At 39.5% G+C, this 25,107-nt stretch overlaps 1 protein-coding gene across 2 annotated transcripts; it reads right to left on the bottom strand.

Moving 5' to 3' along the window:
• Positions 1 to 9,026: 9,026 nt before the first annotated feature.
• Positions 9,027 to 25,048, bottom strand: RIDA (reactive intermediate imine deaminase A homolog). 2 transcript variants are annotated; one of them, XM_031669687.1, is made up of 6 exons: positions 24,885 to 25,048; positions 15,333 to 15,438; positions 12,836 to 12,890; positions 12,503 to 12,571; positions 11,058 to 11,113; positions 9,027 to 9,583 (listed from the first exon to the last, which is right to left on the bottom strand). In XM_031669687.1, exons 1-6 carry the CDS (start codon positions 24,947 to 24,949, stop codon positions 9,521 to 9,523), a joined length of 414 nt encoding a protein of 137 aa, XP_031525547.1. In that variant the 5' UTR covers positions 24,950 to 25,048; the 3' UTR covers positions 9,027 to 9,520. The 2 variants fall into 2 exon arrangements, with proteins under 2 accessions (XP_031525547.1, XP_031525548.1); XM_031669688.1 differs by lacking the exon at positions 24,885 to 25,048 and adding an exon at positions 24,635 to 24,878 and having other exon boundaries at positions 15,333 to 15,400.
• Positions 25,049 to 25,107: the final 59 nt, after the last annotated feature.

Consider the following 25,107-nt stretch of genomic DNA (forward strand, 5'->3'; position numbering starts at 1 on the left):
TTTTGAGTATCAGAATAGTGTTCTGGAAATACTTTGTTTATTTATCTTGTTTGTAAATATGTATTTTTCTTTCAAAAAAATCCTGCTGGCCAGGTGCAGTGGCTCAAGCCTGTAATTCCAGCACTTTGGGAGGCCGAGAAGGGTGGATCAGGAGGTCAGGAGATCGAGACCATCCTGGCTAACACGGTGAAACCCTGTCTCTAGTAAAAATTACAAAAAACTAGCCAGGCGAGGTGGCAGTTGCCTGTAGTCCTAGCTACTCGGGAGGCTGAGGCAGGAGAATGGCGTAAACCTGGGAGGTGGAGCTTGCAGTGAGCTGAGATCCGGCCACTACACTCCAGCCTGGGCGACAGAGCGAGACTCTGTCTCAAAAAAAAAAGAAAAAATCCTACTATTTCCTAAATAAACATATATTTTTAAGGTAACTGCTCAGATGAATTAACTAGTCTCTTTATTTTTATTTTTTATTTTTTGAGAGAGGGTCTTACTTTGTTGCCCAGGCTACAGTGTAGTGGTGTGATCATGGCTGAATGCAAGCTTGACCTCCTGGGTTCAAGCAATCCTCCCACCTCACCTGCCCTGAGTAGCTGGGACTACAGGCTTGTGCCACCATGCCTGGCTAATTTTTGTATTTTTAATATAGACAGGGTTTTACAATGTTGCCAAGGCTGGTCTCGAACTCCTGAGCTCAAGCAATTCACCTGCCTCAGTCTCCCAAAGTGTTGGGACTACATGCATGAGCCACTCAGCCTAACTAGTCTCTTACTTTAGCTTCTACATTAAAATAACTACTAAGATGGCCTATAATTAATTATAAGAATACAGGATACAGGGAAAAATATATTCTCTTGATTCTGATTTTAATATTCATTTATGTTCTGACTGTAAAGTGCCAAGGAAGACAATAAAAGGAGCTCCTTGAGGAGATGACATCATCCTTTCCGCAAAGTAAAGGCACTGGACTGTGATTGCATTGAAAGCAAGCACTGTGTTTTATGCATTTTTGAATTCAGGCATTTAGCTCCTGTAATGGAATGTGGTAGGTACTTGATAAATATTTGTTGAATCAATAAATGAATAACAAATACCAAGGAGTCCCATTTAAACTTAATTCATTAAAAAGTAATACATATGAAAATATAAATTTGGCCAGGCATGATGGCTCACGCCTGTAACCCCAGCACTTTGGGAGGCCAAGGCAGTGGATTTCTTTTTTTTCTTTTTTTTTTTTTTTTTTGAGACGGAGTCTTGCTCTGTCGCCCAGGCTGAAGTGCAGTGGCACGATCTCAGCTCACTGCAAGCTCCGCCTCCTGGGTTTACGCCATTCTCCTGCCTCAGCCTCCCAAGTAGCTGGGACTACAGGCGCCCGCCACCTCGCCCGGCTAGTTTTTTGTATTTTTCAGTAGAGACGGGGTTTCACCGTGTTAGCCAGGATGGTCTCGATCTTCTGACCTCGTGATCCACCCGTCTTGGCCTCCCAAAGTGCTGGGATTACAGGCTTGAGCCACTGCGCCTGGCCGGCAGTGGATTTCTTGAGTCCAGGAGTTCAAGACCAACCTGGGCAACATGGTGAGACCCTGTCTCTACAAAAAATATAAAAAATTAGCTGGGCATGACGGCATGTGCCTGTAGTCCCAGCTACTCAGGAGGCTGAGACTCAAATCATTTATTTTCATAAAATTTTGGAAATTTATAAGAATTTCTGGTAGTTTCTCTACTTTTGTCTTTATCCTTTAATGTGGTTACTAAAACATTTTTGGAAACTTAAAAAAAATTCTTTTAGATAATATTCAGTTTTAACATTAAAAACCTATAAGAAAAATGTAAATATTTCACAATATCTGAACATTCCAAAATTTAAATAGTCCATCAAAATAAGCTATTAATTTTAAAAAGTAATAGGTACGGTAAAAGTCAAATACAGAAGGGTATAAAATAGGTAGTGAAGTTTCCTTCCCATATCCTTTAGTCCTTCCATGAAAAAATAATATTTCTTGTGTATACTTCCAGAAAAAAAGGGTATATGTATATACCAGGCTATATGTATATGCTAAAATATAAGTGTATATTTACATATCTACATTTTAACTTTTTTATAGATGGGGTTTTGCTATGTTGTCTATGCTGGTCTTGAATTCTTGGCCTCAAGTGACCCTTCTGCCTGGGTCTCCCAAAGTGCTATAATTACAGGCATGAGCCACCACGCTCAGCCTACATATCCACATTTTATTTTATTTTATTATTTATTTATTTATTTTCCCATCATCAATATTTATTGAGCATTTACAGTGTACTAGGCACAATAGAACATACAGAAAACATTGTCCCTGCTCTTGAGGAGCTTACATTCTAAAAGAAAAAATACACCTCTTTTAAAATGGCATTTTTGTTTGGTGTTTTCTGTAAAGTACTGAGGAAATGTTTTGTTAAAGTGAGCTTTGGGTATAACTTAGCCCCATCATTATTTAGAGAAGAGAGGAAGAAAAGAGGAAGGATTTTAAAGGCAGACAATGACAGACCATTCAGGATAGGTAGGGTTTTAAAGGGAGAGAAACACAATCTCATAAACTAAAGAGATATTTGCTGCAGTAAATAGGATAAGGGAAATAGTCTGTGGGGTGCAAGCAAAGGAAGCAGGGTGCCTTAGACATTGAGTGGAGCCAGAAAGATCATGTGGCCTTTTCCCAAGTACATGGCCACCAAGTAGGAATGGTTGGTGACAAGACAGAAGGCTAAAAAAGGAAGGTAATCTTGTGCACCTGACAAATAGAAAGACTAAAGGATCAAAATCGAAGACAGGCTATAAGAGTATCAAGAAATTCTTAAAAACCAAAAAGTGATTTGGAAGCACAAAACTTATAGTTAATGCTACCCAGTGTCATGATGGGCCAAGAACATTGTGGCTTCCTAAGTTAGAAAATGCCATATACCAAAATTTTAAATGGAATTCCAATCAATCTCCCCTTCTCTCAGAAAAAATAGGAACTCATTTTTTTCAGTGTGGGGAGGAAGAGAGGGGATCATGGGACATGGAAACAGTAGTTATATTAGTAGTATTTTTGTTGTTATTTTGTGTTTAAACTTCGTAAAAGCCCATTAGCTGCCAAGAGGGAATAAGGAATAAATTCAAAAATTGTACAATTTCCTTTAGAGAAGTTTCAGAACCAAAAGACTAACTTACATGAAAAGCTGTAGAGAAAGTAGTTGAAAAGTCCATTCATAAAACTTTTATTCCACTTACATGAATTTAATACACGTGTTCTTAACGATTATGCTTGGCTTGTTCATGAAAATTTCATAAGACATTAAACAAAGCTAGCCATCATCTCAAGGTATTTCCCTGTTAACTATTTTTACAGCACATGCATGTTAGGCAAGTATCAAAAAAAAAATCACGAAAGCAAAAAACCTAAAAAAATGTTAAATACATGGGTTTTTGTTTTACTGCTGTGCTTGATATACATGAAGTGATGAATACCAAGCAATTCATTTTTACTGCATCTTTACTTTTACATTTGTTCTTAGGTTGCCTAAAACATTTAAATACAAATAAAATGAGTGTAGCAAAAATAATGAAAGCTAACAGCAGGTAACTTTACAAATAATGGAATGTGAACCGTTTCTGCCCTTATCCAGAGTAAAATGGGTCACAACTTTGTCTAAAGGAACACTTCTGCAGCTGTAGTCAAAGGTGTGCACATTGAGATTGAGTGTTCCACAGATACACATGGTTTAACCTGTGGTGTCCATGGGGTATGTTTCTACTACAGCCTTCTAAGTGCTCCAGACCTGAAAGTACCCACAATTACTACACCTGTGACTGGAACCAATGATCCCTTTTATTCCCCACCAGGACAAACCAATATGTAGGCAGTTTTCTTTGCTTAGACATGGAAGTGGTTTTACACTGGCCCTTGTGAAGCCACAATGTACCAAAAGTACTATGCCAAACATTTATAACTTGTATAAAAATTCCACATCCCCATATTGGCCACCTCAAGATGAAAACAGATAACTCCCTAAATGTTAACTGGCTCTACTCCCCTAATATTAAACATAAAAACCGCATGGGAAATATAGAAATTCTAATAGAAGTAACATAAACCTGTCATAAATTGTAAACAAAAAACTGTTTGTGGGACAGCATGGATGACAAATGGTCTACTGTGTAAATTTTAGAATGAGGCAGACAAAAGTTGGAAGACCGGTTAATTTTCCCCTCCTCCTGCTTCAGCTTTGTTTTCTCGGGTATCCGATGTCCACAATGTCAAATTGTCTCTCAGTAATTGCATTATTAGCATGCTGTCTTTCTATGACTCTTCACTTAATGTATCAAGTTCAGCAATGTCTTCATCAAAAGCTGTCTTTGCAAGAGAGCAGGCTTTCTCTGGGGAGTTCAGAATCTCATAATAGAACACAGAGAAGTTAAGGGCGAGACCCAGTCTGATAGGCTACATATCCACATTTTAAAACACAAATGACAATTTACATAGCCCTTGTACTGTGAAAACTGCATGTAAAACCACTGATTGATCCTTTCCTACGTTAGAAATTTTTCCTTTTGCCTAAGACTGAGTCTTAACAGAGCAAAATGTATTCTGATCCTAGGTCCCCAGACCCTGAAAGGAGATGACCGGTTCTGTCCCCAGATTCAAAATGCACAAGATGGCCAAATGCACAAGATGGACAAAACTCTCTGAGTTGTTCACAGAGAAACTGCCAGCGGGGCTGGATTTTTCTTTTTCTTTTTTTTTTTTTGAGACGGAGTCTCATTTGGCCTCGGTGCTGAGTGCAGTGGCCGGATCTCAGCTCACTGTGCCCATTCCGGTTTACGCCCATTCTGCCTCAGCCTCCAGAGAGTAGCTGGGACTACAGGCTACCACCACCACGCTGGGGTTTTTTGTATTTTTTAGTAGAGACGGGGTTTCACCGTATTATCGAGGATGGTCTCGATCTCCTGAGCTCGTGATTCGCCCGTCTCGGCCTCCCAAAGTGCTGGGATTACAGGCTTGAGCCACCGCGCCCGGCCAAGGGCTGGATTTTTCTATCCCTGGGGTGCTGTGCAACCACTTTGTAGTCCAGTTGTGTTCTTTCAATTAAGATAATTTCATTATTTCTGTACCTAATGTACCTCTAACTGGGATGGAAATGAACAAATTTCCCAATTCTCATTCTTGGGAGTGAACATTTGCATTTACCAGCAGGGGGTGCCAGTTTGCAAATCTAGGAAATCCCCAGACCAGACTCAAATTCTTGGCCAGAAGTGCCAACCCCCTGAGGAACCCACAGGGTAGAAATGTGTAATTAATGGCTGGGTGTGGTGGCCCACACCTGTAATTCTAGCCCTTTGGGAGGCCAAGGCAGGAAAATTGCTTGAGCCCAGGAGTTCGGGACCAGCCCAGGCAATATAGGGAGACCCTGTCTCTACAGTAAATAGATAAATAAATAAATAAATAAATAATTTTATTTATTTCTTTTTAAAGAAGAAATGTGCGGTCAACCTATTACCTTACTGCTTTTTCCATTTAGACTTTGGAGTAAAAGCTCTTACCATATTTTGAGCAGTCAAAACACCCATACCACTCTGAACAAATGGTTTATTCCACATTGGGCCTTGAATTAAGAATTGCTTAATTAAGAAAAGGTTTCTTTCCACATGTAACTAATCAAAGAATGTTGGATGGTCATGGTCAAATAATCCTAGTAGGGTTTACATTGTACTCTTTTGGCAAATACAATAGCTCATTAGAGATGGCAAATATCTTTTTATTTTTTGGTCACTCAGGCTGGAGTACAGTGGTATGCTCTGGTCACTGCAACCTCCGCCTCCCAGATTCAAGTGATTCTCCTGCTTCAGTCTCCCTTGTAGCTGGGATTACAGGCAGGTACCACCATACCTGGCTAAGTTTTGTATTTTTAGTAGAGACAGAGTCTTACCGTGTTGGCCAGGCTGGTCTTGAACTCCTGAGCTTAAGCAATTCTCCTGCGTCGGCTTCCCAAAGTGCTGGGATTACAGGCTGAACCCCTGCACCTGGCCGCATATCCCATTTTTATGAAGATAGTTTGGTGATCCAAATCTGAATTCTCTTTAACAAAGACCAGCGATATGGACATCATAAAGCCATTCATTTGCCCACATACAAATGTGTGTAAGGCAAAAGGTAAGGTAAAAGGAGAATGACCCTTCCCTTCTTCTTTCTCCCCACACCAGATAGCAAGGCATGCCGTGTTTGAAATGTTGAAAGCATTTGCTTATAAGATGTCATAACATCTAAAACTATGTCAGCTTCTCACCTCTCCAGGGTTTATAAACTTATGAGTGTTTGGTTATAATCTCAAGGCCTTATTGCCTATGCAGAATCGGTGTAATTTCAGAGAGCAGCTGAAAAGTATGGAATTTCTCTTCCAGTTCCTGTTAGTATCAACAAAAGTTGGCATTAGTATCAACAAAAGTTGGCATTAGTAATCCATGTACAGGCGAATGGCAGGCTTTTCACTTTACTCGTCAGTACCACACTCAGCACATTTATTGGGGAACATTTGAGTTGTTAAAAGTTAACAACTATATCATTATTCTTGTGCCTAATGAAAGAGGTCTCTGGACATCAAAGCCAGGGTTTAATAACTCCCAAAGGTAGAAGAAAGGCAAAACTATATTATTGTAAAACACTCTTTCAGTTTAATAATGTGCTACTGAAATTAATAAACATGCTACTTCCATCCACCACTGGGGACAGAGGTCTGCAAACCTCACTAATTTCCAGAAAAAGAGTTCTGAGAAACCAACTGGTGATACCAATTTTGTTTTGAGATCTGCCTCATTTTGTTTTCTCATAGAATATAGATATTTCTAAAATTTCTTTTTTGTTGTTGTTTTTTTGAGACAGAGTCTTGCTCTGTCTCTCAGGCTGGAGTGCAATGGCATGATCCTGGCTCACTGCAACCTTCACCTCCTAGGTTCAAGCCATTCTCCTGCCTCAGCCTCCCAAGTAGCTGGGACTACAGGCATGTGCCACCATGCCAGATTAATTTTTCTATTTTTAGTAGAGATAGGGTTTCAACATGTTGGCCAGACTGGTCTCAAACTCCTGACCTCAAGTGATCTGCCTGCCTCGGCCTCCCAAAGTGCTGGGGTTACAGGTATGAGGCACCACGCCTGGCCTTAACATTTCTTATTAAAAGTAAGTATAGTGATTCATACTATCACATAAATTTAAAAATAATGCATGTTGTATTGAATTGATTTGTGTGACCCTGATTCTAGACACTTTTTTTTTTTTTGAGACAGAGTCCCACTCTGTCACCCAGGCTGGAGTGCAGTGGCGTGATCTTGGCTCACTGCAACTTCCGCCGCCTGGGTTCAATGGATTCTGGTGCCTCAGCCTTCTGAGTAGCTGGGACTACAGGTGCACGCCATTACACCCACCTAATTTTTGTATTTTTAGTAGAGACGAGGTCTAACCTTGTTGGTCAGGCTGGTCTTGGACTCCCGACCTCAGGTGATCAGCCCGCCTTGGCCTCCCAAAGTGCTGGGATTACGGGCATGAGCCACCACACCTGGCCCTGATTCTTTTTTTTTTTTGAGACGGAGTTTCTCCCTTGTCACCCAGGCTGGAGTGCAGTGGCGTGCTCTTGGCTCACTGCAATCTCTGCCTCCTGGGTTTAAGCGATTCTCCTGCCTCAGCCTCCTGAGTAGCTGGGATTACAGACTCTAGACACTTTAAAAAGTCATTTTGGCCAGGCGCGGTGACTCATGCCTATAATCCCAGCACTTTGGGCTCCTGACTGCTTGAGGTCAGGAGTTCAAGACTAACCTGGGCAACATAATGAGACCCTGTCTTTGCAAAAACATAAAAATATTAGTCGGGTGTGGTGGTGTCTGTAATCCCAGCTACTCAAGAGGCTGAAGTGGGAGGAATGCTTCAGACAGGAGTTTGAGGCTGCCATGAGACATGATTGTGCTACTGCACTCTAGCCTGGGTGACAGAGTGAGAACATCTCAAAAAATAAATTAAAAAAAAAGAAAAAAAAAGACCAACATGCAATGTTCCCCAAAATTAACAAATTCTAGTGATTCTCCTTCAGAGTGGAAAAGAAGACTCCAAGCCAGGACCCAGCCACTAACAAATTAATTAACGTGGGTACCAGCATCTTATTTCCAGCTCTTTCATTCTAGAGTTTGATTTTGAAGTCATGCCCTATATACAAATATTCCCCCTAGACCTAACCTGGCCAGGGTGTCTAATTTCCTGGCTTTGGCTTAGGAACAGGCCCTTAAGCTGAGCTGGACCAATCAGAGGCTTCCCTGAGATTCTTCTGCCAGAGAGATCAGGAAATGGTTACCTTTCTGCTGGGGTTAGTGCACTCATAGCCTGTATCTGGGGTCTGCAGCATCTTCCCCCAAGAGACAGATGGAGCCGTGAGGTTTCTGGGCTACATGTGCCTAAAGCCAGCTGTACTCTGGCCTCTGTGACCTAAGCCTATGCATTTATCTCTTTTCTCCACTTAATACTAGTTTGAGTTGGGTTTCTGTAACTTACTAATAAAAGACTCAATATTAAAAGTACAAAAATGTGACTTATCAATGAGCTAGAGAAAATAATATAAGAGCAGAAATAATGATAAAGAAAGATATAATAAAAAGGATCAACAAAGCCAAAAAGTAGTTCTTTAAAAAGATTAATAATGGAAAAAAAAGAAGTCCAAATAAATCATATCAGAGATGAAAAGGGGGGACAGATAGAGCAGAGATTAAAAAGATGTCTACAAATGTGAAAATTTACATGCAAATTCTGCAACACTGTAAATGGCCAAAACTGCTGAAGACTAGAAAGTTTAAATGATGTTTCATGTAATAATAGTTGGCTAAAACTGCTGAAAAAAATAAACTGTGTAAAAGTGTATGAAGTCAGAAATAGGCTTTGAAAAACAAAATAGTTGGAGATTTTAACTTTACCCACCCCAACTAGGCAATATGTTTTAATATATAAACTGTTAAGAAATAAGTGAACAAAATCACACCAAAGGAAATCTGCATGTCTATTTTATTTCCATTAGAAAAATATTATCTATATTAAATTTTGGTCCACTTTCTTCTCCTTGACCTCAAATTTAAACACTTAAATTTTACTCAAGAAAGAGCAGAATCACATACCTGACATGAAAACTAAATCGTTCACATCATTAGTTTGAATTAGATATGTTCTCGATTATTTCTCAGGAATAATTACTCTTCTTTCCTACCTGTTATTTCTCTTTTATTTATTGAGTAACTATGTAATGGGTATCCCTTTCCTATATTCAGTAATACAGGTGTAATTTAAAACAGTAACTGGATTCCTTCTCTAATCTTCAATTCATGTTCAACTCTCCTTATTATATGGTATTTCCATAATAACTTCAGATATTTTCATCAAGCTCACACTGTCATCAATTGTGAAAATTAAAAGGTTAATTAAGATGTTACATCAATTGTAAAATTAAAATGTTAACAAGTCCAGACTACAAAGCACTGGCCCACTTATAGTGATGCTGTTGTCAGCGGTCCTTGGACAGCTACTGCTTCGATTTCAATTCGACTACCCTGTGAGGAAAACAAAACAATTTGTTTTAATCATTTTGTACAAATTGCAAACTCTATAATACCTACTAAAAACATGAAACTAATAGCAATATAACATTGTTAACGTTAAGCTTTTCAAGGAAGGAAAGGAGAAGGAAATATTCACCAAGAATCTATAATAGACCAGGTTACCATGCTAAGTATATTCATATACTATATTAGCTTATATGATTCTCACAGCAGCCCTATTAGAGAGATATTTTCCTGTCAATTCACAGAATGATATGCTGAAGTGTAGAAGGAGTAATTAACTCATCTCAGTCACAAGCTAGATAGCAGAGGTTGAACCCTTGTCTTTTGATTCCAAGTTCAGAGCTCTTTCTACTACAACCAGTACCTTAATAGGTCTGATAATGATCATTCCAAGTAACAACTAATTAAAGCAATACAAATTACACTCTTAAAACATAATTTTTCTTTAGTAGAAACTGCAAGTAGAAGTCAGTAAGAGCTGCTTTTTTATAGGCAGGAATATCGTGCTGCTAAGCTTCGAGTTAGAGTAGCAAAATCAAAATGGTGAGAAATATGTGTGCCCCTGGTTTAGAGATTATTTTTCTAGTGGAAGGTTTAGATTCCTTTTCTTTCCTTTTTTTTTTTTTTTTTTGAGACGGAGTCTAGCTCTGTCGCCCAGGTTGGAGTGCAGTAGCGTAATCTCGGCTCACTGCAAGCTCCGCCTCCCGGGTTCACACCATTCTCCTCCCTCAGCCTCCTGAGTAGCTGAGACTACTGGCGCCCGTCACCACGCCGGTCTAATTTTTTTGTATTTTTAGTAGAGACGGGGTTTCACTGTGTTAGCCAGGATGGTCTCCATCTCCTGACCTTGTGATCCGCCCGCCTCGGCCTCCCAAAGTGCTGGTATTACAGGCGTGAGCCATCGTGCCCGGCCTTTTCTCACAATTTAAGTATTTTGATTTTGATTCTATGTTCACGTGTTGTCTTAAAAGGTTTTTTTTTTCATGCATGTAATATAGGGTATTTCCTTTCAGACTTTAAGTCCCTGGGGAAGCAGGATCTATCTCTTTTCTTTTCTTTTTTTTTTTTTTAGAGACAAGGTCTCACTGTTACCCAGGCTGCAGCACAGTGGTTCGATTACAGCTCACTGCAGCTGTAATCTTCTGGGTTCAAGTGTTCCTCCCACCTCAGCCTCCCAAGTAGCTGGGACTACAGGTGTGCACCACCACCATGCATGGCTAATTTTAATTTTTTGTTTTTTGTAGAGATGGCTGTCTTGCTATGTTGCCCAGGCTGGTCTAGAACTCCGGGCCTCAAGCGATCCTCCTGTGTTGGCCTCTCAAAGCATTGGGATTACAGGGGTATGCCACCCTACCCAGGCTACTTCTTTTAAGTTTCCTTTCACAGTGCTTAGTTTACTTATAGAAGGAAAACAATGTAGAAATTGAAAACTGTGTACATTAGTCATTTAAAGTGTACTTACTTTGGGCAAAGCAGCAACTTGGTAAGCAGCTCTAGCAGGAAAATTACTCTTGAAATCTGAATTTAAAAGAATTTCATTTTTTTAATAGAGAAGAGTTGAAAAAATAAAGATCAAGTGAAAAATTTTATTTTAGTTTTCAGATATTGTATTGTTATTCAATATTCTACAATTAAGAATCTGGCAAGTGCTTCATATACTAGTCAGTTCTTAGATATAAGCAACATTTTATTTTTATTTTTTTGAAACAGAGTCTCGCTCTGTCACCCAGGTTGGAGTGAAGTGGTGCGATCTCAGCTCACTGCAACCTCTGTCTCCCACGTTCAAGAGATTCTCCTGCCTCAGCCTCCCGAGTAGCTGGGATTATAGGTGTGCACCACCACGCTTGGCTCATTTTTGTATTTTTAGTAGAGATGGGGCTTTGCCATGTTGGCCAGACTGGTCTCAAACTCCTGATGTCAAATGATCCACCCACCTCAGCCTCCCAAAGTGCTGGGATTACAGATGTGAGCCACTGCACCTGGCTTTAAGCAACATTTTAAAAAAGAGGCTCACTATCAGATTTGTTTGATAAAATATTTTGCCATATGATTCCTACCATAGTTAATACTTTTTAAAATCTCTTAGCTTTCTGGCAAAAAAAAAAAAAAAAAAAGAAATACGTACTCTAACATTTTGATCTTGTTTGATGTGGAGTTTTGTTTTTAAAGTGATATTTATAAACTATTTATCTAAATAGGGAACAAGTGCCCATCTCCAGCAATTTTGGCAAGTACTTCCTCTGCCAACTTTGGTCTTTTCTAGTCATTTCTTCAGGAGATAATAAGTAATGATGCTTTTTCCATGTTATACCTTTGCCTCATCCCACTAGGTGGTGGGGACACCAATTTTCTCCACTATGACATCAATGTTAATAATAGCTAACATTTACTCAGTGCTTATAACACACCAGCATCTAAGTGCTTTACATGTTGTACTGACTCATTTAATCATTCCAACAATCCTATAAGGTAGGAGTATATTATCTCCATTTTGCATATGAGAAAACCAAGGCTTAGAAATATTAAGTAACTAACTAATGAGTCTGAGAGAGCCAGGATAAAGATGGTGGCTGGACCATACAGCAATAGTAAATAAAACCTATGTGTAAAAAACTTTTTAGGAGAGTTTAAAAAGCCTGAAAAGGGTTTAATGAAATTAAACTTTTGAAAAATGGGTATGTAGGGTTCACTACATTGTTTTAGGGAATGCAATAGAAATATCTTAGGACTTTTTCATGGGGGGTATACAACCTATTTCCAATCAGATTATTAATTCTTTTAGGACAAGATCTATGACCATTTCTTTAGCATCTCCTACCACTCTTAATTCATAATACACATTCATTAATGTGACCAGATTTATTTCTTTTTAAAAATGGAAAATAGGAATAAAGCCAAATTACTTACACTGTTTGTAGATTTCATTGACAGTATTGAAGTCATTTATGTCAGCCAGAAGAACAGTTGTTTTCACCACTAGAAGATACAAACATTGTCATTAGGTTTAGTTATTTGGTCTGACCCAAAATATTACTTAGAAAAGGACTATATGATTCTGAGACTGTCTTGATTAAAATGGGACTGAAATGGGACCAAAGAAGTGAAGGAGAACAGTTGCTGTTTAAAACAACTTTAAGTAGCAACAAAGACATGGCACGGCATATTACTGGATGCCATATATTTTTGAAAAAGACCAAAGAAATATCAAAAAGAAATGTGAAATAATATCAAATTGCTCACCATTAGTGAAGTCACAGCCTGCAGCTTTCAGAATTTCACCCATGTTTTTAAGAGCCTGTGAACCAAGCCAAGAAAGGCCTAAGTCACTGATATTAGATTTAAAGCTTTAATTACATTCAATTAATCATCTTTTACTAATACCTCCTTAAATAGCTTATGTTGCAGAAAAATCTTCTCTACTCTTGTTAGGAAGCTTACAAGTGTGTTTCTTGGCTTCCCTTTAATAGAATGAGTGTTTCTGAAATACAGTGAGAAGGTTGTCTCCTTTTGTGCATAAAAAGACTGGGTTGAAGTCCCTTCTTCAGTGCTAAAATGTGTTAATTGTTCGGCCAATGTCCACAGAAATAATTTCTGGGGTTCTTCATTTGATACCACTTCAAGGATAAGGATGAGATAGTAAGCATTAAAACATGTTTTCTTTTAAAGCAATATTTGACTTTAAAGGGTTCTTTTTCCTTTTTCTCAAAAAATGATATTAGTAAATTATATAACTGTTTGAGACACTGGCTTCTGGAAAAGCATCTTTTTTTGGATTCATTCTTCCTTCCCACTTTGCTGGTCACAATGTAATATTTCATTATATCCTTGTGTCTTTTAAAATAATCTTCTAAATAGGTAATACATGGATATGGCAACAACAACAACAACAAACTCAAAAGCTATTAAAAAAGCATATATAGTGTAAAGATCTCTCTCACCCTTCTCTCTCTCTCCCATGTTTCCCACCTCAGAGGTAACCACTGTTCCTAATTTATTGTATATCCTTCTAGGTACAGTCAATGCTTATGTTACATATTTTTAAACATAAAAGCACACATGGTAGCATACTGTGCATGCTGTTCTGCATCTTGGTTTTATTACCATGAAACAATTTACGTTGGAGATCTTTCCACATTACTTTAGTTGTATTGATCTAGCATAATTTATTCAACCGGTTCTTTATGAGTGGACATTTAGGTTTTTAAAAATCTTTCAGCTAGGCCAGGTCCGGTGGCTCACGCCTGTAATCTCAGCACTTTGGGAGGCTGAGGTGGGTGAAGCATGAGGTCAGGAGATCGAGACCATCCTGGCTAACACGGTAAAACCCCATCTCTACTAAAAATACAAAAAAATAAGCCAGATGTGGTGGCGGGCACTTGTAGTCCCAGTTACTTGGGAGGCTGAGACAAGAGAATTGCTTGAACCTGGAAGACAGAGGATGCAGTGAGCTGAGATCACGACACTGCACTCCAGCCTGGGCAACAGAGCGAGGCTGTCTCACAAAAACAAAACAAAACAAACTTTCAGCATTATATGACTCAGTAAATGCATAAAATTATAGTTTATTGTTTTATTTTATTTTACTTTTTGAGACAGTGTCTTGCTCTGTGTCCCAGGCTGGAGTACAGTGGTGCGATCTTGGCTTACTGCAACCTCCACCTCCCAGGTTTAAGTGATTCTCCTGTATCAGCTTCCTGAGTAACGGGAACTACAGGCATGTGCCACCTCACTGGGTTAATTTTTTTTTCTTTTTTTTTTGAGATGGGGTCTTGCTCTGTCGCCCAGGCTGGAGTGGAGTGGTGTGATCGAAGAGTTGGAAATTTGATGGACCATGAATCATCTAACAACCAAAAGAGAGATTCCACCTCCTTAACACTAAAGTCACCTTAAACCTGAATCATTGACATCAGATGACATGCTGCCACTTCTACATGGATTGGGAAATTTTCTTTTCAGGGCCACTGACCTGCCCCTCTTAAAAAAAAAAAAAAAAAAAAATTACCACCACAGAAGTAAAAAGTCAACATTTAAAAAAATAAGCATGTGGGATATAATTCTAATTATATGTTGCTCACTGCAACTTCCGCCTTCCAAGCTCAAATGATTCTCATGCCTTAGCCTCCTGAGTAGCTGGGACTACAGGCACATGCCACCACACCTGGCTAATTTTTGTATTTTCAGTAGAGACAGGGTTTCACCATGTTGGCCAGGCTGGTCTTGAACTCCTGACCTCAAGTGATCTGCCAGCCTCGGCCTCCCAAAGTGCTGGGATTACAGGCGTGAGCCACCATGCCTGGCCTACATTATGGTTTAATTATATTTATTGGATTAGAATTATATTCCCCACCATGCTTATTTTTTAAAATGTTGACTTTTTACTTCTGTGGTGGAAATTTTTTTTTTTTTTTTTTTTGAAGAGGGGCAGGTCAGTGGCCCTGAAAAGAAAATTTCCCAATCCATTTGGAAGTGGCAGCATGTCATCTGACGTCAATGATTCAGGTTTAAGGTCACTTTAGTGTTAAGGAGGTAGAATCTCTCTTTTGGTTGTTAGATGATTCATGATCCATCAAATTTCCAACTCTTAGATCGAAAACTATGTTAAATCAAGCAGTAAGTAGTTTAAAAAAACATTTATCTGTTAATCTCTATAAAACAAATCAGGGAAGTGGATTCTTAATACTCTCCAACCTTAAAAAGGTAGAAGAAAAGGAAACTTCAAATGTGGAAAATGACTTACTTGTTTAGCTTCTTCTGCTACCCCTCCTGACACAAGCTGTCCACTTGAAGGGTCCATGCCTATCTGTCCTGAAATGTAAATGGTCCTGTCGACTAACACAGCTTGACTGCAATAAACAGAAAGCTAGTGTATTTATATAAGTATAAAACATAAAATTCAATGCTAGAAGACTTTTTTGATAGGACAGACAAGTACAAATGGTTAAAAAAAAAAAAAAAGATACATTGGACTTCACGAAAATTAAAAACTTTTATTTACCAAAGGTATCTTTTTTTTTTTTTTTTTTTGAGACGGAGTCTTGCTCTGTCGTCCAGGCTTGAGTGCAGTGGCACGATCTCGGCTCACCATAAGCTCTGCCTCCTGGGTTCATGCCATTCTCCTGCCTCAACCTCCCAAGTAGCTGGGACTACAGGTGCCCGCCACCACGCCTGGCTAATTTTTTTTTGTAGTTTTAGTAGAAACGGGGTTTCACCGTGTTAGCCAGGATGGTCTTGATCTCCTGACCTTGTGATCTGCCCGCCTCGGCCTCCCAAAGTGCTGGGATTACAGGTGTGAGCCACCGCGCCCGGCCTATCAAAGATACCTTTAAGAAAATGAAAAGGGGCTGGGTGCTGTAATCCTAGTGCTTTGGGAGGGTGAAGCAGGAGGATTGCTTGGGACCAGGAGTTTGCGACCAGCCTGGGCAACCACTCAGTCTCTACAAAAAAACAACGAAAAACAGCCGAGTATGGTGACGCACACCCGTGGTCCCAGCTACTCAGGAGGTTAGGGTGATTGAATTGCGTAAGCCCAGGAGTTGAAGGCTGCAGTGAGCCATGTGTATATCACTGCGCTCCAGCCTCAGTTGGCACTGGGTAACAGACAGAGACCCAAAATAAAAAAAGGGGTTGGGGGAAGAAAAAGCAAGTGATAGATTGGGAGAAAAATATTTGCAAAACATATACCTAATAAAGTACCTATATCCAGAATATAAGAAGAACTCTTATAAGTCAATAATGTGAAGACAACCCAATGAAATATGAGCAAATGATACTTTACAAAAGAAAACATACAAAGAGTTAGAGTGCATTAAATTTGCTCAACATTATTAGTCATTAGAGAAATGCAAAGCAAAACCACACACTAAGACATCACTGATAAAACAAGCATTGGCAATGATGGGGAGCAACCCTCATACACTGTTGGTAGGAATGCAAAATGGTACAGCCACTTTAGAAAATAGTTTGGCAGTTTCTTTAAAAATTTAAACATATATTTGACATACAACCCAGCAAACTCTTCTTTCAGAGACAGGGTTTTGCTCTGTCACCCAGGCTGGAGTGCAGTGGTAGGATGGTGGCTCACTGAAGCCTTGACTTCCCAGGCCCAAGCGATCCTCCCATCTCAGCCTCCCAAGTAGCTGGGACTAAAGGTGTGCACCACCATGCCTGGCTAATTTTTTATTTTATTTTTTATTTATTTTGCTTTTTTGTAGAGATGAGGTCTTGCTGTGTTGCCTAGGCTTGTCTCAAACTCCTGGACTCAAGTGATCCTCCTGCCTTGGCCTCCTAAAATGCTGGGATTACAGGCTTTAGCCTCAACTCAGCAATTTCTTTCCTAGGCAACTATCAAAGAGAAATGAAAACATATGTCCAAAGACTTTATGTGAATGTTCAGAATAGCATTATTTACAGCAAAAATGGAAGATGCACACACACGCACCCACTGATAGATCCAACAAAGGACTATATATTGTCTTATTTCACTTAAATGAAACCTTAGAAAGGACAATAGCAACAGCAGATGATTAACTGTTGTCTGGGGCCAGGGGTGATCATCAGTGGGTACAAGGGAATTTTTCGGGAGTGATGGAAATGTTCTAAAATTTGACTATTATAGTGGATGCCTGATTCTATACATTTACCAAAACTCATGGAACACTACGTGAGTAACTTAATTAAAATGGGTAACTTGTTGTTTTGAGATGGAGTCTCACTCTGTCACCCAGGCTGGAGTGCAGTGGCACAATCTTGGCTCACTGCAACCTCCGCCTCCGCGTTCAAACAATTCTCCTGCCTCAGCCTCCCAAGTAGCTGGGATTACAGGCGTGAGCCACCATGCCCAGCTAATTTTTGCATTTGTAGTAGAGATGGGGTTTTGCCATGTTGGCCAGGCTGGTCTTGAACTCCTGACCTCAGGTGATCCACCCACCTCGGCCTCCCAAAGTGCTGGGATTACAGTTGTGGGCCACCACACCCAGCCATTAAAATGGGTAACTTTTATAAGTAACTTATACCTCAATATAGCTGTAAAGCAAAAAAATGCAATTTCAAGAGCACTTTTAAAAACATAAGTAGTCATGGGGGCAGTTTCCCCCCTGCTGTTCTCGTGATAGTGAGTTCTCACGTGATCTAACAGTTTTATAAGTGTCTGACAGTTCCTCCTACACACGCACACTCTCTCTTGCCTGCCATCATATATGATGTGCCTCTTCCCCTTCCGCCATTATTGTAAGTTTCTTGAGGTCTCCCCAGCCATGCGGAACGGTGAGTCAATTAAGCCTCTTTTCTTTATAAATACTTGGGTTGTATCTTTATAGCAGTGTGAAAATGAACTAATACAATTTCATTTCTGCAAAGTGCTTACTTCTGTAACTAACTTTTTCTGTTATGAAGATGTTAAATTTCAGAAGTAGGATAAAATCACAGGAAAAAGAATACAATACATTGATACCTGAAAAAAGCCAAACAAGTCCACTTTTTATAGGAATCATATTAGTTTTGGGATGAAGAAAGCCTGTCTGTTTTTTTAAGATGTTGAAGAAAGAAACCTTAATGTAATTTTAATTTAAAAGTGAAATGTGGTAGGGCATGGTGGCTCATACCTATAATCCCAGCACTTTGGGAGGCTGAGGCGGGCAGATCACTTGAGGTCAGGAGTTCAAGGCCAGCCTTGCCAACATGGGGAAATCCTGTCTCTATTAAAAAACACAAAACTTAGCCAGTGGTGGTGCACACCTGTAATTCCAGCTACTTGGGAGGCTGAGGCATGAGAATTACTTGAACCTGGGAGGTGGAGGTTGTAGTTAGCCAAGACTGCATTACTACACTCCAGCCTGGGCGACAGAGGAAGACTCTGTATCAAAAAAAAAAAAAAAAAGAAAAAGAAAAAAAAAGGTGAAATTTGTTTTAAAATTTCCATGCTTATTTATAAATTTAAGATAGTCTCATTTTAATCGTCTTCTTTTAGTTCCCTATTCTTCCATTTTCCAACATGCTCCAAACTTTCCTCTTTTATTTCATGAAGTTTTCCCTGGTCTTCTTGACCACATCTTTTGTTTTCTTTTATAATTTATTTTTGAATAGGAGTTCATATGGTTCAAAAATCCAGAAAATATACAAAGAATTGCAGTGAAAAGTCTTTCTTCCATTCTTGTTCCCTATTTGCTCAGTTCCCAGCCCAGAACCATTGTTCTTCTTTAGGTATTCATCCAGTCTCTTTAATGAACAGAAAACCAAAACAAATATATATTTTCTCTTTTCTTTTACATAAAATATGGTATATTAAACGTTCTTGTACACTTTGTTTTTTTCACTCAACAGAATATCATGAAGATCTTTCCATAAGTATATGTAGAGTGCTTCCTCATTTTTTGAAACAGCTACGTATGTTTTACAATATGGATATACTTTATTTAATTAGTCACCATTACTTCCAATATTTTGTTATAAATAAAACTACACTAAACACTACACTACACTGAACACACACACACACACACACATACACACATACACACACACACTTTCCCTAAGTAACTAAGCTTTTCTTTCTCCTGGATCCCAGGAGTGCTCTGGTTGTATCTTCCTTATACTATGTACAGGATCCTGCCTTGTGTTATAACTCATCCTGTTATTATCCTATCTCCCAAGGTATCTTAGACTCTAAACTCCTTGAGTTTGGGGTAATGTCTTACCATGTCTCTGTAGCTCTGTAGGGTGTAGGTGATTCTTTGCATACAGTAGGCACACTATAACTACTTGCTGATGTTTTGCTCTTTAACCACTTAGTAGCATAAACAATTTTGGTTGTCAGTGAATGTCTTTTCAGCAGGACCTGTCGACTTACAGCAAATGCTTTGGAGAGAGCTAAGGAGGTATGTTTAAACTTGGTAACATGATTCAGAAAGTCTAGAAAGTTTTCTCAGCTATCTGGCTTTCACAGTGGTCCACAAATAGATAACTACTGAGTTTGTTAATTTGTAATCTTTTCTCGGGTTAAATAATACCATCAGTAACACTGTTTTTTATTAACTGTCCTGTGTAGAATTAGGCCGTCTGCCCTAGGTCCTGTGCAAAGTGCCTTCAGCTTTCCCCATATCTGAAACACACTTTAAGACCAAATGCATTATTATTTATCAGAAACTTCATGGTAGTAAAAAGAAACTCTTTTATTTTCAAAATATAAAAAGTAAGCACTGGAGCTGAGTCCATCTGAGCTATGTGAGTTATCTCTTATAGATCTAAAGAGGTTTGTTCATAAGAATAATTGTCCAGTTGACACTTTCTGAGCATAAGAATCCTACTATCCAAAGACATGTGGTTGGACTTCAGAAAATTTAAAAGTGCATGGTTCTACTTCCAGGTTAAAGGGTAATCACACTTTCAAAAGCGTTCTAATAATTCTCACATCATAGTCTATGCCACACGGGCTACTGCTTCAAAAATTTATAATTATGAGGACGGTGTGCAATATGCGCAATGCAAAGCAATGCAATGTTGAAATCTTTCAAGGTTCTGTCTGGAAGTATTCCTGAAATGTGCAGAGTTGATTGGCTAATTAGTGACAACACCCCATCCATTCCAATGCCAGAGACTGAAAGTTCAACACATTTGAATTCTTCCTGAAGAGGACCCAGGATTCTCAAAAAGTGTACTCACTACGCACTTCATGCACAAAAACTCGTTTCCAAAAGGTTCCTAAAACATGTCCAATTAACTTTATCAGAATATAAGTAGTTAGTTGGAGTTTGTTTTTTTCTTAAACATTAACTATTGAAAATAAGCACGATTTCTAGTCACCTAGTGCACAAGAGGCACAATGTCCTGGAAGTCTCCACACCACGAAGCTGGTTGGTGGCTTTTTTTTCTTGTCATATTGGCACTTCATACGATGATTCCCTTCCTTTTTGCTTTCAGCTTTATAAAGACAGTTGACTCCCACTCACCTTCAAGTCAACCAGGAACATTACTGTTATGCTTTCCTTCTTGAACAAAGTCCACAGAGTATCTCTAAATAGGTCAAGGAAGGGGTATACTCTTTAGCAGGCTCCAGGACAAAGTGTCTCTAATAATCACTTTGATTTGGTTGTGTCCCTCTTGTTTGAAGGTAAAAGTGTTTTTTTAAAATGCTATTACTGTGTGATTGAGAGAAAGACATTAGGGCAGAAGGATAAAAAAGATTACAAATTTTCACTTGCAATATCCCCTAACTATTCTCACTCTCTTAACCTCCAAATTTCTATCGGAATTACGATCAGAATTATCTTCTTAAAAGATCTGATCATGTTCCACCCTGTTTAAAAACATTTAGCCTGGGCAATGTGGTGAAACCCCAGCTCTACAAAAAATACAAAAATTATCCGGGCATGGTGGCTTGTAGTCCCAGCTACTTCGGAAGCTGAGGTGGGAGAATGGCTTGAGCTCAGGAGGTTGAGGCGACAATAAGCCATGATCCTGGCTCCAGCCTGGGTAACAGAGCGAGACACTGTCTCAACACACACACATACAAACACACAACCACAACAAAAAAACACATTTGATTGTTCCTCATTATATACAAAATAAAGTTTATATTCTTCCATTTAGTATTGGAAACCACCATAACCTGTATCTTGCTAAAATCTCCTTTTTTTTTTTTTAGACAGAGTCTCGCTCTGTAGCCCAGGCTGGAGTGCAGTGACGTGACCTCGGCTAACCACAACCTCTGCCTTCCAGGTTCAAGCAATTCTCTGCCTCAGCCTCCCGAGTAGCTGGGATTACAGGCATACACCACCATGCCCAGCTAATTTTTTTTTTTTTTTGTATTTTTAGTAGAGATGGGGTTTCACCATCTTGGCCAGGCTGGTCTTGAACTCCTGACCATGTGATACACCCACCTCTGCCTCCCAAAGTGCTGGGATTACAGTCGTGAGCCACTGCGCCCAGCCAAAATCTAATTTTTATTGGTCACTTTTATTTAATTCCCACAATAATCTTATCAAGTGGTATTATTTATGCCCATTTAGAAGACAAAGAAGCAAACTAAGAAAGGTTAAGTCACTCTGCAAGGTTATATAATTAAAAAGAGGCAAAACAAAAATTCAAATCCAAATTCCAACTCTTAATCAGTATTCTCAAAGGAGTCAGTCATACACAGTGAAACACAGTAAGAAAATGACTCCTTTTCCAATTTTTTTTTCAATCTACACCAGGGACAACAAAGTAAATGATTAAGACTATGCTCTAGTACCCATTTCCTAAATTCAAATTTTGTTACATCACTTTTTAGTGGTGTAACTTTTGGCAAATTATTTAATTTTGCACACATCAGTTTCTTCATCCGAAAAATGGGGACTATAATACAACCATGCATATAAATCACTTAGAACCATGCCTGGTGCTGACCAGGCGTGGTGGCTGACACCTGTAATCCCAGCACTTTGGGAAGCCGATGTAGGTGGATCACTTTAGGTCAGCAGTTCAATACCAGCCTGACCAACACAGTGAAACCCTATCTCTACTAAAAATACAAAAATTATCCGAGTGTGGTGGCACATGCCTATAATCCCAGCTACTTGGGAGGCTGAGACATGAGAATCACTGGAATCTGTGGGGTGGAGGTTGCAGTGAGCCGAGATTGTGCCACTGCGCTCTAGCCTGAGCAACAGAGCGAGACTCTGTCTCAAAAAAAAAAAAAAAAAAAAGTGCCCGATGCTGCTGAGTAAGCATCAGTAAATGTTAGCAATGATGATTCTACCCCATTTGATTACATCAAGGAGAAAAAAAATCATCTTTAGAAAACAAATTAAAACATCAATTGAAAGTTTTTAATTAAACTTTTTTTTTTTTTTTAAATAGAGATGGGGTCTCACTATGTTGCCCAGGCTGGTCTTGAACTCCTGCCCTCAAGCAGTCCTCTCACCTTGGCCTCCCACAGTGCTGGGATTACAGGCGTGAGACACAGTACCAGCCTAAAGAAACCTCACTCTTAACAAAGAGAGAGCAGGCCTCAGATTTTGAACCAACTGTAATGTCTAGTCCAGCTAAAATTTAATAACACCTTTTTTAAAATTGAGTTTATTTTTTACTATTACTTTCTATTGAAATGTTTTCTATTTCGTGTACTGTTGTAAAGTTTCCCTTTTCAATTAACTTGTTAAATAAAATGAAGTGAGCCATCTCAAAGAAATAGGTTAAGTAAATTATAAGTGATATACAGATTTGGCAAACAAACAAAAAAGATAGAAGTAGCACTTGAATTATGAAAACTTTCTCCCCAAAATCTTTATACCATGCATTCTTCTACCTCCATGCCCTCACTCAAGCCATTCCCTCTACCTGACTTCTACCTCCACGCCCTTCACTCAATGACTTCCTGTTGAAATCCTTAATAAATTAATTTAAAAATCAAACTTCACAACACTACTATAAATGACAAAACCAACCTTCAAAACCAAAGGACTACCTCTCACAAGGAACCTTCCTAAATCTTCTCTTTCCTCTTCCACCCCAAGTTAAAATCAATATGTCTTTTTTCTGCTTTACTCCCTACCCCACTTGCCCTCTCACTCCCACTGCATTTTATTTCCAAGTTTTCTATAATAATTCCTGTTCTGCCACATCTCAGTGCCTTTTCTCACAGCAGTAGGTTTAAAGGAGGGAGCTAGGGCTTGACTTCAAATCAAAATGTCACTTGTAGACTCTCTGACCTTGACTTTGAGCTTCAGTTTTCTTTTTGTAAAATGGGGATGGGACTTAAGAGACGGTGGTTGTCATGGTGCCTGGCATAGAGCATGTGCTAAATTAAAATGTTCATTTTTCTTTTCCCCATATATATTAATATTTTTCACACTGGGTTGTCTTTATACATTTTTGTACTCCTAAGTGCTTGGCATATAGTAGGCATTCAATGCACATCTATAAGAGTTTCAGCTGTAGAAGTTTTCCCACTTTGGTTCTTTAACAGTGAGCAGATACTATAAACTGTATTTTAAATAGAAAAAAATTGAAAAAGGGTTGCGAAGTATACTTTAGTGAAGAATTAAAAATAAACAAAAAATTATCTTTGAAAAAGAAAGTATCCAACAATGCATATGATAAGATCCAATAGTTTTAAAGCTGAGACATTTTAAGAATATGAAGCTTAAAAATAAAATTAACTTTTCCATTTAAAAGCACTTCTGACAAGTGGAAACAAAAGCACAAGTGGAAACAAACACAGGTTAGACTTTCTGGCCAGTATACATATATTTAGCTAGAGTATGTTGGCACAGTCTTAGAAAATAATGTTTGCTACGATTTGTATTTAGTAGTGGGAAATAAGAATGGGCAATGAATTGATAAACATTACAATGCATTTCCATATGTTGTAGAAACCAGTGGCTTACGTAGATGTGCAGGGATTTGCTAAGCATTTCTGTTAAAGGAACTCAGCTCTCCACAGAAGAGACAACCACATCTGTTGACAGGGCTCTTCTCAATTGAGAGAGGGCTCTGTTTCCTCTTCCACCCCAAGTTAAAATCAATTTGTCTTTTTTCTCCTTTACTGCCTACCCTACTTGCCCTCTCACTCCCATTGCATTTCATTTCCAAGTTTTCTGTAATAATTCCTGTTCTGCCACATCTCAGTGCCTTTTCTCACAGCAGGAGGTTTAAAGGAGGGAGCTGTTGATGGGGTTCTTTTCAATTGAGAGAGGGGTAGACCAAGTATGAAGCTAATGAAAGAAGTTGGTCATAAAGGACCACATGTTTTATGATTAAATTTATAGGAAATGTCCACAATCAGCAAATCCTTGAAGATGCAAGTAGATCGTCCGGGGCCGGGGGAGAGGAGAATGGGAAGTGAATGCTAATGGGGATGGGATTTATTTTTGGGGTGATGAAAATGGTTCTGAAGAAAGTGGTGATGGCTGCATAACTGTGAGTATGGTCAAAATCACTGAATTGTACATGCTAAAGGGGGTGAATCTTATGGTACGTGAATTATACCTCAATAAAGCTGTTACCAAGAAAACAAAAACTACCCCCTTCCCCCAAAAAACACAGAGTCTGAAGACTTCTAACCGGGGAGAGCTGTCTGGCAGGCTGGGTTCCGCAGCGAGGCAGCCCCAAAACGAGCAAAGTCCCATGGAGTGCAGGCTCCCGGTCCCATCGTGGCTCCCAACTCTCTGTGGGTCTTCGGGTGCGTTGCCCCTTTCCAGGCTCAATTTCCTCGCGTGTTCGCTGGGCCTCTGACCCGGAGGGACCCCAGCCGGGCCCGAATCCCCGAACCCGTACGCCTCGGGTCCGTCACTGCTCCCACCAGCCTCGTTACCTGTAGGGTCCAATGGCCCCTGGAGCTTTCGCGGTGCTGATCACCCTTCTGATCAAGGACGACATGGCTAAGTCTTCCCTCTTGCAGCCCCTTCAGGAGAAGAAGCCCCAGCACCAGCCCTGCTAGCTTCTGGTGCGACTGACCAACCCTCGCAGCGCCCCTGCCGGACAGTGCCTGCTGGGGGCGGGCTCGCGCGTCATTCTGGGAATTGTAGTTTCGGCGA

Source organism: Papio anubis, chromosome 8, assembly GCF_008728515.1.
Source record: "Papio anubis isolate 15944 chromosome 8, Panubis1.0, whole genome shotgun sequence".
In the NCBI taxonomy this organism is placed as follows: Eukaryota; Metazoa; Chordata; class Mammalia; order Primates; family Cercopithecidae; genus Papio; species Papio anubis.

Coding starts and splice junctions, on each gene's coding strand:
- RIDA (XM_031669687.1), bottom strand. CDS start 24,949: ATGTCGTCCTTGATCAGAAGGGTGATCAGCACCGCGAAAGCTCCAGGG. Junction 12,572..12,835: donor AGGCTGTGACTTCACTAATG/GTGAGCAATTTG, acceptor TGTATCTTCTAG/TGGTGAAAACAACTGTTCTT. Junction 9,584..11,057: donor AAGTTGCTGCTTTGCCCAAA/GTAAGTACACTT, acceptor TTTTCCTCACAG/GGTAGTCGAATTGAAATCGA.